Source organism: Ovis aries, chromosome 14, assembly GCF_016772045.2.
Source record: "Ovis aries strain OAR_USU_Benz2616 breed Rambouillet chromosome 14, ARS-UI_Ramb_v3.0, whole genome shotgun sequence".
NCBI classification, from domain to species: Eukaryota; Metazoa; Chordata; class Mammalia; order Artiodactyla; family Bovidae; genus Ovis; species Ovis aries.
In genome coordinates this window covers 56,162,526-56,177,078 of record NC_056067.1, presented here as the reverse complement: position 1 = coordinate 56,177,078, position 14,553 = coordinate 56,162,526, and the positions used below count along the sequence as shown (strand labels likewise).

Genomic DNA, 14,553 nt, shown 5'->3' with positions numbered 1-14,553 from the left:
GGTCTGCTTGCTCCAAATTCAAGAGGGCAAGAGGAGAAGGGGGCGACAGAGGACGAGATGGTTGGATGGCATCACTGACTCAATGGACATGAGTTTGAGCAAACTTAGGGAGATGGTGAAGGACAGGGAAGCCTGATGTGCTGTAGTCCATGGAGTCACAAAGAGTTGGACATGACTGAGCAACTGAGCAATAAAATAACTCCGTGCTGTTAGATGCCAGGTTACGGGGGTTTCTGGTGACCGGAAGGAGCTTGAGGGGACTTCGAGGTGCTGGTCATATGGGGTGTCACTTGCAGAAACTTTCCCCAGCTGGGTGCTTCAGCGCCAAGCTCACTTTTTGGCGTCTGTGCTCCATAAGCTTCTGCACAAAGTTTACTTAGGAGAAAAGCGTGGTGGGAGGTGGAGAGGGCAGGGAACTCTTCTGGGAGACCCGTGCCAAAAACGCGTAACCCAAATCTAATCAAGAGAAAGTGCACCCACGCTGAGAAAACAACTAACCTGTAATCTCCCAAAGTGTCAAGGTCACAAAAGATAGAGAAAAATTCAGGACCAGTTCCAGACGGATGAAAAGTAAACTGTGACAGCTAGATGCAATGTGTGTGATCTTGGACTGGGGAAGTGTGCGTGTGTGTAACAAAAACTTTTTTTTTTGCTATAAAAGACATTACTGGGGAAATTGGCATAAGATCTGTGAAAAAAAAAATTTTTTTTGCCATAAAGGACATTACTGGGACAGTTGGCATAAGGTCTGTGGATTAGATAAATAGTACCCATACTGCCAATGTTAATTTCCTAATGATGACACTGTACTGCGTTTGTGTCGGAGAATGTTCTTGGGCAGTATGCTCTGACAGATTCAGGAGGTGGTAGGATGAATAATGTCCCTGCTCCCAAATGTCCACGGCCTGAATCCTACGAATGTTACCTCGAAGGTAACATTAAGAAACAGGCTTAACCGATGTGATGAAACAGGATCTCAAGACAGGAGATTAATCTTGCATTATCCAAAGTGATGTCGCTCAGTCGTGCCCGACTCTTTGCGACCCCACGGATAGTAGCCTGCACCAAGCTCCTCCATCCACAGGATTTTCCAGGCAAGAGTACTGGAGTGGGTTGCCATTTCCTTCTCCAGGGAATCTTCCCAACCCAGGGATCGAACCCAGGTCTCTCACATTGCAGACAGACGCTTTACCGTCTGAGCCATCAATGTAATGGGAAGGTCCTTATAAGAGGGAGGCCGATGGGGCAGGCCACGTGAGCAGCGGTTACAGTGATGTTCTTTGTTTCTGTTTTCTCTTTTTCGGCCCCGCCAGACAGCTTGAGATATCTTAGTTCCCCGACCGGGGATGGAGCCTGGGCCCCAGAAGTGAAAGCACTAAGTCCCAACCACTAGACTGCCAGGGAATTCCCTGGAGCAACGCATTTTGAAGATGGAAGAAGGGGCCACGAGCTAAGGCCTGTGGGTGGCCTCTGGAAGCTGAGAAAGACAAGAAAACAAATCTCCCCAGAGCCTCCAGAAGGAACCAGCTCTGCTGACACCTTGATTTTAACCAGTCAGATTGATTTTCAACTTCCGACCAGGGGAGGGAAGTGCTTCTGGTCAGGGAGTAAATGTGTTATTATAAGCCGCGCCATTTGTGATCATTTGTGTCAGCGGCCATCAGAAACTAACACGAAGGGTGAAAGGGCCCCTGGGCAACACCCCTCCTCTCGAACGACTCAGAACAAGTAATCAGAAAGACAGATGAGCACGAAGTAGACGTAGCAAAGTGGTGACACTTGAGAATTCTGGGAGAAGGCAGGCAACGATTTTGTGGACTCTATACTACTTTTCTGTAAACCTGAAATTATTCAAAATAAAGAGGGTTTAAAAAAATCCCTGAGGGACTTCCTTGGTGGTCCAGTGGCTAAGACTGATTTCTAGTCGGGGACCTAGATTTCTAGCTGATTTCTAGTTGGGGACCTAGACCCCACATGCCACAAGTAAGACCCGGTGCGGCCAAATAAATAAATATTCTTTAAAATCTCTGAAAACAGAAGTGGAGAGGGTGGTGGTCACTGGCTTGACAGCTTCAAGAAGCTTTGCTCTGAAGGACACACAAGAAACTGCTAACCAAGGTGGCCTCCTGGGAGCCCAGGACACGGGAACGCTCACATACCTTTAATGTGTGGGTTTTTTAAATTTCATGCTCTTTCAAATGTGAGACCTAGTCTGGAAAACAAAATCATTGCTGAGAAAAGACTCAGTTTCTGGAATTAGGCAGTGAGATTGCAGTGATGATCACACAGCCTTGGGAATATAGTATTAATACAAACGCTGAGCTGTGTACTTGACAATGGTGAATTTTACTCGTATGTGAATTCTAGCCCTCAAAGAAAAAAGGAAAAAGGCTTTGGCAGAGTTTGTGGGACACGCCGGGTTGTGCAACAAATGTCCATTTTTCCACCGAAGTCATAACTCCTTGTCTATCGGTTCCTTATTCATCTTCTAACTGCTTCTAAGCTCTCCATCAATGTGTTCGTGAATGAACTTCAGCTTGCCACTTTAGGGGGCAAGAGTCCCTTCCACAATCATCACTGCCTCTGGGATTCAAGCTAGTCCCTTGTCAGGATCCTTGGTGCACCCTGTCCCCAATCCTCCCATCCGCTCCAGCCCAGGGTCCCCTCACTCCAACTAGCCAAGCCAACTGTGCTCTCGACATGCAACACTCTTGCCCCCAGGCTTTTGCCCTGGGACTTCCCTCCCTCTACAGGCCTTCAAGGCCCATACAGTCCATGGAATTCTCCAGGCTAGGATACTGGAGTGGGTAGCCATTCCCTTCTCCAGGGGATCTTCCCAACCCAGGGATCGAACCCAGATCTCCCACATTGCAGGCGGATTCTTTATGAGCTGAGCTATCAGGGAAGCCCAGTAGTACCATCTGCTGCTGCTGCTGCTAAGTCGCTTCAGTCGTGTTCAACTCTGTGCGACCCCATAGACAGCAGCCCACCAGGCTCCCCTGTCCCTGGGATTCTCCAGGCAAGAACACTGGAGTGGGTTGCCATTTCCTTCTCCAATGCATGAAAGTGAAAAGTGAAAGTGAAGTCGCTCAGTCGTGTCCGACTCTTCTCGACCCCATGGACTGCAGCCCACCAGGCTCCTCCATCCATGGGATTTTCCAGGCAAGAGTACTGGAGTGGGATGCCATCACCTTCTCTGAGTAGTACCATCTCAGTTCAGTTCAGTTCAGTGGCTCAGTCGTGTCCAACTCTTTGCGACCCCATGAATCACAGCACGCCAGGCCTCCCTGTCCATCACCATCTCCCAGAGTTCACTCAAACTCACGTCCATCTCATGTCCATCAAGTCTGTGATGCCATTCAGCCATCTCATCCTCGGTTGTCCCCTTTTCCTCCTGCCCCCAATCCCTCCCAGCATCAGAGTCTTTTCCAATGAGTCAACTCTTCGCATGACGTGGCCAAAGTATTGGAGTTTCAGCTTTAGCATCATTCCTTCTAAAGAACACCCAGGACTGATCTCCTTCAGAATGGACTGGTTGGATCTCCTTGCAGTCCAAGGGATTCTCAAGAGTCTTCTCCAACACCACAGTTCAAAAGCATCAATTCTTTGGTGCCCAGCTTTCTTCACAGTCCAACTCTCACATCCATACATGACCACTGGAAAAACCATAGCCTTGACTAGACAGACCTTTGTTGGCAAAGTAATGTCTCTGCTTTTGAATATGCTATCTAGGTTGGTCATAACTTTTCTTCCAAGGAGTAAGAGTCTTTTAATTTCATGGCTGCAGTCACCATCTGCAGTGATTTTGGAGCCCCCCAAAATAAAGTCTGACACTGTTTCCACTGTTTCCCCATCTATTTCCCATGAAGTGGTGGGACCAGATGCCATGATCTTCGTTTTCTGAATGTTGAGCTTTAAGCCAACATTTTCACTCTCCTTTTTCTCTTTCATCAAGAGGCTTTTTAGTTCCCCTTCACTTTCTGCCATAAGGGTGGTATCATCTGCATATCTGAGGTTACTGATATTTCTCCCGGCAATCTTGATTCCAGCTTGCGCTTCTTTCAGCCCACCGTTTCTCATGATGTACTCTGCATAGAAGTTAGATAAGCAGGGTGACAACATACAGCCTTGACGTCCTCCTTTTCCTATTTGGAACCAGTCTGTTGTTCCATGTCCAGTTCTAACTGTTGCTTCCTGACCTGCTTAATTCCTGCGGATCAACGGGCTCAGCCAAGCGCCGCCCCCTCCAGGGGCTGCCCCGCCCCTACCGAGACAGCACGCCCCGCCTCTCCAGCCCCCTCACCGCCACAGTCACCGCACCATGAACCTTCCACTGGATCGACTTTAATCTATTTGTGTCAGTGCTCCAGGGGGCAGAGGCTTGTTCTGTTTTGGCCACGGTTCCTTTCCCCCGGTGCCTGCAGAGATCCGGCCCGCAGATTCCATCAGGTGTCCAATGGATGAAGAATGAATGAATACACGACAAAGGGTTAACCAGTGGAGGTGTTCTCTGGCTGTGTGACCTTGGGCAACCCGGATGGCCTCTTGGACCTCGGGTTCCACCCCCTCCCCCTGCAGCACAGTGGGCGGGGTGGGGCTGGGGTCAGGGGGCTGGCTAGACGGGGACAGCAAGAATCCCGGAAACCCTGGGAGGTTTTGCGGGGCGGGAAGCAGAGAGACACCTCCCAAAAGATAAATAGATGAGGACATCTCCTGATAGACAGACAAGGCCACCATCAACTGAATGATCATTCATCCTTAACGTCAGCTCAAGCCCGACTCAGACTCGCGTTCCCCCGGTGGCATTTAAATGGCCTTTCACGGCTGGCTTAGCAACCTGCGTGGGTGCAGGGCACCTGGTGAACCTGACGCCCGAGGCGTTGGCAGTCAGCGCTCGCTAGTGACTTCAGCCCAGCGGCCGCAAGCAAGCCCGGGCCTGCGGGGGTGGGGGCGTGGGGCTGGCGATGCTCTGACAGCCTCACGTGAGCGCAGGCCCGCCTCTCTGCGTGCCAGGATCCCTGCGCAACCTCCCCGGTGGCATTGACGGCGCCAGTGTGGACGGGAAGTCGGGGTGGGGTGGAGGGCTTCCCTCCACCGGCCTCCAGTGCTCTCTGCCCTGGGCCTCCCGAGGGTGACCCAGAGGCACCCACCTGCCTCTCTGGGAGCAGATCACTGGCTGGCTTTGGAGTCAAACTGGGTTCCACCATCTCCTGGTCAACTTCACTGACTAGGGCGGACACCCCCCTTCCCTGGACCTCTGTCTCCTTTTTCGTTTTCGTCTTTTGGCCGAATTGTGAGGCTTATAGGATCTTAGTTGCCAGATCAGAGCTCGAACCCTGGGCCATCCCAAACCTACGAATCCTAACCACTGGACAGCCAGGGTTATGTGTGTCTCTTTTGTCCAAAGGAGAGTCTAGAGAAAAAAAACAAAACCGTCTGACCCCACTCCTTGGAAGGGAGATACAAAATCACACTGTTATGAGATCCCAGCCACCTGCCACACCAGCAGAAGCAAGAAAGGTGACCACCCTGGCTGCCGGCATCCGCGTCGGGGAAGAGGCGCGACAGAGGCAGGGCTTGGAAACTAGCGCCCCCTTATGGACGGCGGCGAGGTTGATTCAGCACGATTCTAAAAACAGCGGGTATCTCCCTGGCGGTCCAGTGGTTAAGAATCTCCGCTTCCAATGCAGGGGCCGCGGGTTCCATCCCTGGTCGAGGAGATAAGATCCCACATGCCGCGGGGCGCCACCAAAAAAAAAAGTGGGGGGAAGGAAAATGGCGGTGACGGGATGGAGATTAGAGCTGAAGACCAAGAAGCCATGAGCAGGTCGTTGTTGGTGCCTGGGGATTCATGATCTTCAGGGGCTAGTGGTAGAAACGGGCAGGAAGACCGCAAAGGGGCCCACGTTATCTTCTTGGGTCACTGAAAATGTTCTAAATTGATTTTGGTGATGGCTACACAACTCTGTGAAGCTAAAAGCCACTGACTCATACACTTGTTTGCTGTATGAATATCTCAAACAGTCGTTTAAATGTCCATCAAAGCTGGGTAAAATCTAAAACTGGCACTTCTCCTTGGACTCAGAATTTCGTTGCTAAGAACTGATGCTGCAGTTCTATTCACCTGTGAGCACAGACCTACTTCTAAGGATGTTTTTGGGACTTCCCTGGTGGTCCACTGGTTAAGAATCCATCCGTCAATGCAGGGGACATGGGTTCGATCCCAGGTCCCGGAAGATACCCACATACCACGGGGCAACTACGTCTGGGCACCACAACTATCGAGCCCAAACCCGAGAGCGCCTGCTCTGCATCGAGAGGCCACCGCAGTGAGAAGCCGGCGCACTGTAGCTGGAGAGCAGCTGCCCCCAACCTCGCCGCAACTGGGCTCACTAGACCCAAGTAGCAGTGAAGACCCAGCACAGCCAAAAATAAATTCTTCTTAATTATAAAAAGAATATTTTTGGCCCCTTTTTGGGGGTATGTGTCATCCCAACAGCAAAGGGATGCAGTCACCTTAAGAGTGTGTCTGCAAGGGGCAGACACATTCCAAGAGTCACAGATCATCAATACAGTGAAACAGTACTGCAGGAGATGTGGGTTCGATCCCAGGGTCGGGAAGATCTGCTGGAGGAGGAAATGGCTACCCACTCCAGTACTCTTGCCTGGGACATCCCACAGACAGAGGAGCCTGGCGCATTACAGTCCATGGGGTCGAAAAGAATCAGACACGACTGAACACACACACACATGCCTGAACCTCAGTCCTGGAACTGGAGAATACTGTGTGTCTTTTCTTTCCTGTCTAAGATATTTCTGGCAGGAGATGCAGGAAGCTTAACAGCGGGCAAACGAGAGCTTAGGGAGGCTGGGGGAGACTCGGTTTTCACACGATGACCTTTGATCATATTCAGATTATGTCATCACACACGAAGTTGGTGCTGCAAAATTTTTGTCTCAGGTTTGCAAAAATCGGGGCCGCTGGCCGTGCCCACCACACTGCAGGAGGGTTACTTGAGGCGACCTGTGTCCAGAGGCCAGAAGGGACCTGTGGGGCCCAGGCCCTCATGGTCACTTCCCTCCAGAAATTTGTCAGCTGCCCAGGGAGGAGAGCGGAGACACACAGGCGGGGCAGTTACGCAACCTGCGGTTGGGAAATCGAGCGAGGAGGCCTGGGACCCTGTGTCAATATGCCCGAGGAAGCCTGGCCTGTTTGCAGCCTGGGTGAACAGCCAAGCTGGCACTGGGTCTCTAGCCCTCCCCACTGGCCCTGGAGCCAACAATAGCTCCCGAGCCCTCCTGCAGCGCCGGAGACCGGAGGAGAATGAGACCCAGTCCCACCCCCACTCAGTCCTGGAAATCAGGGTCTTTCTCTACGGGACTGCTGAAAGGAATCACAGTTCATCCAAACAATGAAATGCCAAGCAGCCACAAAAAAGACTGAGATCCGCCCTCTACATACGTGTCACGGGTTGAACCCTGTCCCTCTACTCCCTCCAAACATATATTAAAGTCTTAATGCCTGCGACCTCACAGGACGTGACCTGATTTGAGTATTGGGTCATGGCAGCTGCAATTATTTAAGTGAAGACGGGATTACACTGGAGTGCGGTGACCCCTAATCCAAAATGACGGGCATCCTATAAAAAGGGGAGGCTGCAGGCAGACGCACAGGCAGGGAGGTGCGCCCCGTGAAGCGGAAGGCAGAAATCAGGTGATGCTTCTACCAGCCAGGAGAAGCCAAAATTGCCAGGAGACCACCAGAAGCCAGGGGAGAGGAAGGAAGCAGAATCTTCCAGGACCAACCAACCCCGCCGACACCCTGCTCTCAGACTTCCCGCCTCCAGAACAGGAAGACGATTGATTTCACATGTTTAAAGCATTCATTTGGGCTTCCCAGATGGTGCTAGTGGCAAAGAACCCACCTGCCAATGCAGGAGAAGTAAGAGACCCAGGTTCGATCCCTGTGTCAGGAAGATCCCCTGGAGGAGGTCATAGCAATCCACTCCAGTATTCTTGCCTGGAGAATCCCATGGACAGAGGAGCCTGGAGGGCTACAGTCCATGGGGTCTCAAAGAGTGGGACATGACTGAGCGACTTAGCACACAAGCAAGGCACTTGTGTATAGTACTCTATGACGGCAGCCCTGGCCAAGGAAAACAGTACTGCAGATGAACTACTGTCAGAACCCACTGTTTGGTGAGAAAGGGGAGGGGCAAAGCGGCAGAACAAGGGCTGATGAGCTGAGTGTTTCACCCCAGTGCTCCAGGGCAGACTCGGGGCCACAGTCAGTGCCTTCCCCGTACCCTCATTTCAGCCTCTTCCAGCCTCACACAACCCAGAGCTGCTTCTCCGTGGCTCCCAGCCCTCCCCTGGCTCCCTAGTGCCCTCAGAACAAAGTCCCCCCCCCCCCCCCAACTGCCTCTGCAGCTTCATCTCCCCATCCACCTGGGTCACTGACTAATTGAGGCCATTAGAGAATTGGACAAGTTTCTTTCTTTTTTTTTTGGCCATACTGAGCAGCGTGCAGGATCTTAGTTCCCTGACCACGGCTCGAACCTGTGCCCCTGGGGTGGAAGCATGGAGTCTTAACCACTGTTAAGTGGTTAGCTTCTCAAGTCCCTAGAGAAGTTTCAATGCCTCAAACACACCATGCCTTTCCTGCCTCAGGGCCTCTGCACATACTGTCCCTCCCCTCCGCTGCCTAGTACGTTCTTCCCTGATAGCACCAACATTCACATGTGAGCTCTCCAGACCATCCTGCAATCATCACCATCTCACCATGTCCTTCCTGATCCCCTATTTAAAGCTCCCTCCCTTCTCTGTTCCCTGTTGCAGTTTTCAAACCGAGCCATGAACGGCCAAGTGCCCTTCCTTCCCGTGCAGCCCACCCCCACCCTTTACCAGGCAGGGTCTGGGCTCACTCACAGGTGATCTCCTCATGGGTGAATCCCAGGACGCGCAGGGACTCCAGCGTCTCCTGGAAGAGCTCGCGCTCCTGGCCCGGAGAGGAAGACGGCCCGTTGGTCAGGAAGCGGTAGTGGGAGAAGGGCTCCAGGAGCAGGTCAGCTGTAGGGGTAACGGCAGAGGCCGAGGTCAAGTATGAGCCGTAGCGTCAGACTCATGTCCTGGCTTCCTAAATAGCTACCCGAGGACGTGCATCACTGCCCCACTAGGAACCTCGGTCTCTTCCTCTGTCAAATGAACCGGGATCCTTTCTTCACGGGTTTGGTGGGAAGGGCTGGCCTGTGAAGTGGGTACTTAGCACATCTCAGACCTTTCCTCTTCCTTCCTTTCATAGTGATTCTCAAGACGCAGAACTGCCCAGAGCAGGTGAGAGGCACCCACCGGCAGAAGCAACAGGGCTGCGGGTGCCCGAGTTAGCAGAAGCCACGGGACAGCAGGGCTCGGGCGGCAGAGCGTGTGTGGGTTCGGAAGCCACCAGGAGCGGGAGGCTGGGTGCGGAGGGATCAGGAGGCGGCCCAAGCTACAGGGTGGAAGGAGCCAGATTGCGAGGGAGCCGCAGGGCAGCGGGGCCGCCATAGAAGAGAGAGCCTGGGGCGTTTCCGCAGCCAGAGGGCTGGAGGGGCGCAGAGCAGGAGACAGAAGGGGTCTCAGGCAGGAGCCAGGAGGCAGGGGCTCAGAAACCACGATCATCATCGGGAACCACGCGGCGGCAAAGCTGGAGTCGTCACAGCGCGGGGCTGGAGGAAGCGGAGCCCCGTGGAGGTTCAGGAGAGGGTGGCAGGAGCCATGTCCCCGCGGAGCTGGCGTGAGCAAGACCCAGGAGACAGCAGGAGCCAAAGGACAGCAGAGTCTGGGGGCGGCGGAAGTCGAGAGGCAGCGGGATCCAGGAGGCGAGAGAAGCCGCCACCCAGCAGGAGCCTGACATAGAGCAGGGGCTGAACAAAGGTTAGCTCCCCCAAGTCCTCCTCTCCAGGGGGTCCGCATGCAACTCGCGCCCAGTCCCCCAGAGCCGCCCGACACTGACCCTTGAGCTGCTCCCCGGCGCCTCCCAGCAGCTGGTAGAAGATGTGGAAGCTACACTCGTCCTTAGCCTGGCGGATGGCGCGCGACTTCTCCAGCAGGTCTGGGCGGGCTGAGTCAAGGTGCCACGGAGGAGAGGACCCCCTCCTGCTCTCTCATGGAACAGTAGAGGCGCTCACAGACCTGGCGGGCAACCTAACTGGACCAGTGACCATGGACATGTCACTTTAGCCTCGTGCCTCAGTTTCTTCACCTGTGCAAGGAGCCTGATACTGACACCCATGCATGAGTCCCTGAGGTGCCCTGGGGGTAAATGAGTTATTCTGTAGCCAACACCTGAGCAGGCGCCTGGTTTGTCCTTTACCATGGATAAGAATGCTTACTGTCAGGGCTTCTCTGGCAGTCCAGTGGTTAAGACGCTGCACTTCCAGTGCAAAGGAGGCAGGTTTGATCCCTGGTAAGGGAACTAAGATCCCACATGCCATGTGGCATGGCCGAAAAAAAAAAAAAAAAACCACCTGTCATCATGACCCTCCCAGCCTCAGGTTCCCCCTACGTGGGCTCTCAGCTTCTGCCTTCTGGGAAAGCCAGATGGCTGGTTTACACACTAAAAATTGGTAAGACGCCTTAAAGGAAAATAAAACAACTGATATTTGGTGTAACCATCTGTGTCCTGTGCTCACGGACCACCAAGCACATGATTCTTCCCAGGTGGCCCGGTGGTAAAGAATCTGCCTGCCAATGCAGGAGACACAGGTTCAGTTCCTGGGTCAGAAAGATCCCCTGGAGGATGAAGTGGCAACTCAGGACTCTTGCCTGGGAAATCCCATGCACAGAGGAGCCTGGCGGGCTGCAGTCCACGGGGTGGCAGAGAGCTGGACATGGCAGTCCAATGGTTAACACCTGGCCTTCCAAGTCTTAGAAGGGGGTGAAGATTCAATCCCTGATCTCGGAACCAAGATCCCCACATTCGCAGCCAAAAAACCAAAACATAAAACGGAAGCAGTGTTGTAACTAAAGGATGTTAAAAAAAAAAAAAATGGTCCACATTAAAAAAAAAAAAAAGCCTTAAAAAAAATAGCATCTGCCTCACAGGGTTACAGATATGAGGCACTGAGTTAACAGACGGAGAGTTCTCAGGGTGGCCCCAGACACAAGGTCAACCCTCCAAAATGTTGGTCATGAGGGATGCTGGTGTGAAAGGGATCAATCCATCTGTTTGGGAGGGTCACCAGCCTCGAAAGCATCAGTCCACAGCCTGGTCACTGGGCCTGAGGCAGAGACAGCCAAGCAGGAGAACCGTGCCCAGTGAGAGCAGCCCCAGTGGGATGGGGAGTGTGGACAGGAGAAAGTTAGCATTCGGAAGCTGACAGGGAAGACACAGGTGAACAGAAGAGGCTACTGGAGCCCTGGGGTCCACGGACGCTCAGGGTGGCAGGATGGAGGAAGGGGTGGGGCAGAGAGAGCCCTGAGCTTTAAGAAGCTATGTGAGCAGGAAGCACCATGAAGTGGGGTGATGGGCCACAAGAACTGTGGGGATCGGGGGTTGGTGGCTGCAGGGGTCACCAGGCCTTGAGCCCAAGGAAGTGCTTACCAAGCAGCAGTAGAGTCTACGGGGCCCAGGGCTTGACAGGGAGGTCCCTGCTTCCTTACTCCCTAAGCCTCTAGTGGTAATGAATCTGCCCGCCAAAGCAGGAGATGCAAGAGACTCGGGTTTGATCCCTGGCTTGGGAAGATCCCCTGGAGAAGGAAATGGCAAGCCACTCCAGTATTCTTGCCTGGGAAATGCCACGGACAGACAAGCCTGGTGGGCTACAGTCCATGGGGTCGCAAAGAATCGGACACGACTGAGCACACACACAAGCCCTCTTAGGAAAAACTCTTTGCCAACACACTGCTTCTCAATCTCTCCCTGGATGACAGGGAGAGGGGACAGGTATGGGACAGTGAGCTGACACCCCAGGGGTGGAAATATGATTTGTTATTAATATCACCCACATTACAAATCACAGTTATTAACCAACAATATTAACATATTAACATTATAAGGACAGTGCTAACTTAATCATTCATTTCTAATAATGATAGCTCTTTTTTTTTTTTTTTCTTTTGGCCCATCCTTGCAGCGGCTTGTGGGATTTTAATTCCCAGACCAGGGATTGAACCCAAGCCCTTGACAGTGAAAGCACCAAGTCCTAACCCGGACCGCCCACCAGCGAAGTCTCAGGTAGTTCATTCTTCCTTTTTTAAAAATAAGCTTAAATATGTGTGTGTGTGTGTGTGCGTGTGTGTGTGTGTGTGTGTGTGTGTGTGTGTGTATTCGGCTGCACCGGGTCTTAGTTGCAGCATGCAGGATCTAGTTCCACTGACTAGGGATCGAATCCGGGGCTTCTGCATGGGGAACATGGGAGTCCTAACCTCTGGACCATCAGGCAAGTCCCCAGGTAACTCATTCTTGAGTGCTTATGTGGCAGGAGGCATGCTAAGAATGTACCTCACATTGTCCTTCAGACCCTTCAAGGGTAGGTTCTATGACTTGCCCCCTTCTACGGATGGGGAAACTGAGGCCCAGAGAGGTCAAATCACAGGCTTAAGGGCCCCCAGCCTCAAAGCTGCAGAGCTGGGATTCAAACCCAGGGTTGGTGTGATGTCTTCCCTTGTTCTCTTAAGCTTTGCACTCCTGGACCTTCTGGGTTCTATCTTGTAAATTTCTGCTGCTGCTGCTAAGTTGCTTCAGTCGTGTCTGACTCTGTGAGACCCCATAGATGGTAGCCCACCGGGCTCCCCCATCTCTGGGATTCTCCAGGTAAGAACACTGGAGTGGGTTGCCATTTCCTTCTCCAATGCATGAAAGTGAAAAGTGAAAGTGAAGTTGCTCAGCCGTGTTTGATTCCTAGCGACCCCATGGACTGCAGCCTACCAGGCTCCTCCGTCCATGAGAGTTCTAGGGAGCGTTTTTGCCACCGGTGGGGAAAGTTGGACACAGCTTGGCGGGAGTCAGCAGGCTTGCAAGGCCCGTCTTTGGCTGGTGTCTGGGAATCTGAACTTCAGGCTGATAGCACGGGCTCTCTGCACCTAAACTGTGTAAACCAACATGCTTTCTGCTGAACATCTGTTTTCCTTCCCGGACTCTGAAATTTGGGTATGCGCTGGTCAGGCGGGGCCTATGCGACCAGCCCCCAATAAAACCCCCCAGTGCGGAGTCTCTGATGAGTGTAGCTGTTGGAACATGTGTTGGAACACCTAGGGATTAAGCACGTCCCACGTGACTCCACGGGGCCAGGGCTCTGGAAGCTGGTGTCGGCCCCCCACACGCCCTGCGCCGTCCTCCCCGCTGCGCCTGCCCCTTCCGGAGGTTCCAGCGTCCCTCTCCTTCTGCCGAGAGGGAAACGAAGGCACAGGGTCGGCAGCAGGGAGCCAGGGTTCCGGGCGAGTGTGGACCCCTGTTTCCTATACGAGGTGAGACCCCAAGGGCCGCCCTCTTTGGCCGCCGCCGCTCTTCCCCGTCCCCGGGTACCCCCTCTGGACGGTGAGAGGATACAGGTCTCAATGTTGGCGCCCACGATGTACCCGGCAACGTCGAAGTTGATGCGGATGAATTTGCCCTGCGAGGGAGGCGGGTGGAGGGGCTTGGCGGAAGGTCCTGCGGGCCTGGGGAGCACCCCCAACCCACACTCACCCCTCCGAGAGTCAGCCTGTCTCTTGACTATCTCCCTACATCTGAACCCCATCCGATCCAGCGGGGCCGTGATGCGGTGGGGAGGGGCGCCTCCCCGGGAGAATTCAAGGTCCACCCGCCTCTGACTTCCTTCCTTAGGACCCAGGTCCCCAGTTCTCCTTCATCCTTCAGGCCAGGATCCGTGGACCCCAGGTCCCTCCCCTCTTACGGACCCACACGTCCTGTCTGCCCCCAACCTTCTTTTGCTCCCAGTTCCCGGTTCATTAACTCGAGCCCAGGCCCCGCCCTCCCCCAGCACTCACGAAGCGGGAGGAGTTGTCATTCTTCACCGTCTTGGCGTTGCCAAAGGCCTCCAGGACCGGGTTAGCCTGAAGAAGCTGCCGCTCCAGCTCACCCTGCAGGGGGTCGGGGGATGGCCTGTCAGTGGCGGGGTTGGTGGGGGCGCGGTGAGGGCGCTAGCCCCGCTGGGGTGGGGGCTCTGGCTGAGTGTCTGTGTGTGAGGGGCCTTTCTGTGTGTCTGGGCGTGTGCCAGGTTTCCCGGATCTGGGCTTGCCCTTCAGTCTGCTGTGAAGGGAATGAGGAAACTTCTCTAAGATCCATTGTCCAGCGGAAACAAAACAAAAAAAGGCAAGTCTCAGGACAACACCTACAATGTGATCCTATTAAAAAAAAAAAAAGAACCGAGAAAACACCACCACAGAACAAGACTCCCATGTCTATACGTATAGATATATGTTTGTAGACATTTAGAGAAGGGTCTGCAAGGATACACACCAAAATGTCAACAGAGTAAGCCACTGCAAGGACAGAGGACTGAGAGAAGGAAAGAGGAATTTCATTTTGCCTGCTTTGTTGTTGTTACAGTGAATACGTACTCATGTATCACT

General features: G+C 53.4%; 1 protein-coding gene across 6 annotated transcripts in view; it reads right to left on the bottom strand.

The window, feature by feature from the left end:
• The window catches only part of MYH14 (myosin heavy chain 14), an 89,296-nt gene that overhangs the window by 49,271 nt on the left and 25,472 nt on the right, over window positions 1–14,553 (bottom strand). For all 6 annotated transcript variants that reach the window (XM_042230991.1, XM_042230992.1, XM_042230995.2 and 3 more), the window contains 4 exons: window positions 13,969–14,061; window positions 13,529–13,592; window positions 9,992–10,090; window positions 8,929–9,069 (listed from right to left, as the gene is read on the bottom strand). In XM_042230991.1, coding sequence (XP_042086925.1) covers window positions 8,929–9,069; window positions 9,992–10,090; window positions 13,529–13,592; window positions 13,969–14,061 — 397 coding nt within the window. The remainder of the gene's footprint in view (window positions 1–8,928; window positions 9,070–9,991; window positions 10,091–13,528; window positions 13,593–13,968; window positions 14,062–14,553) is intronic.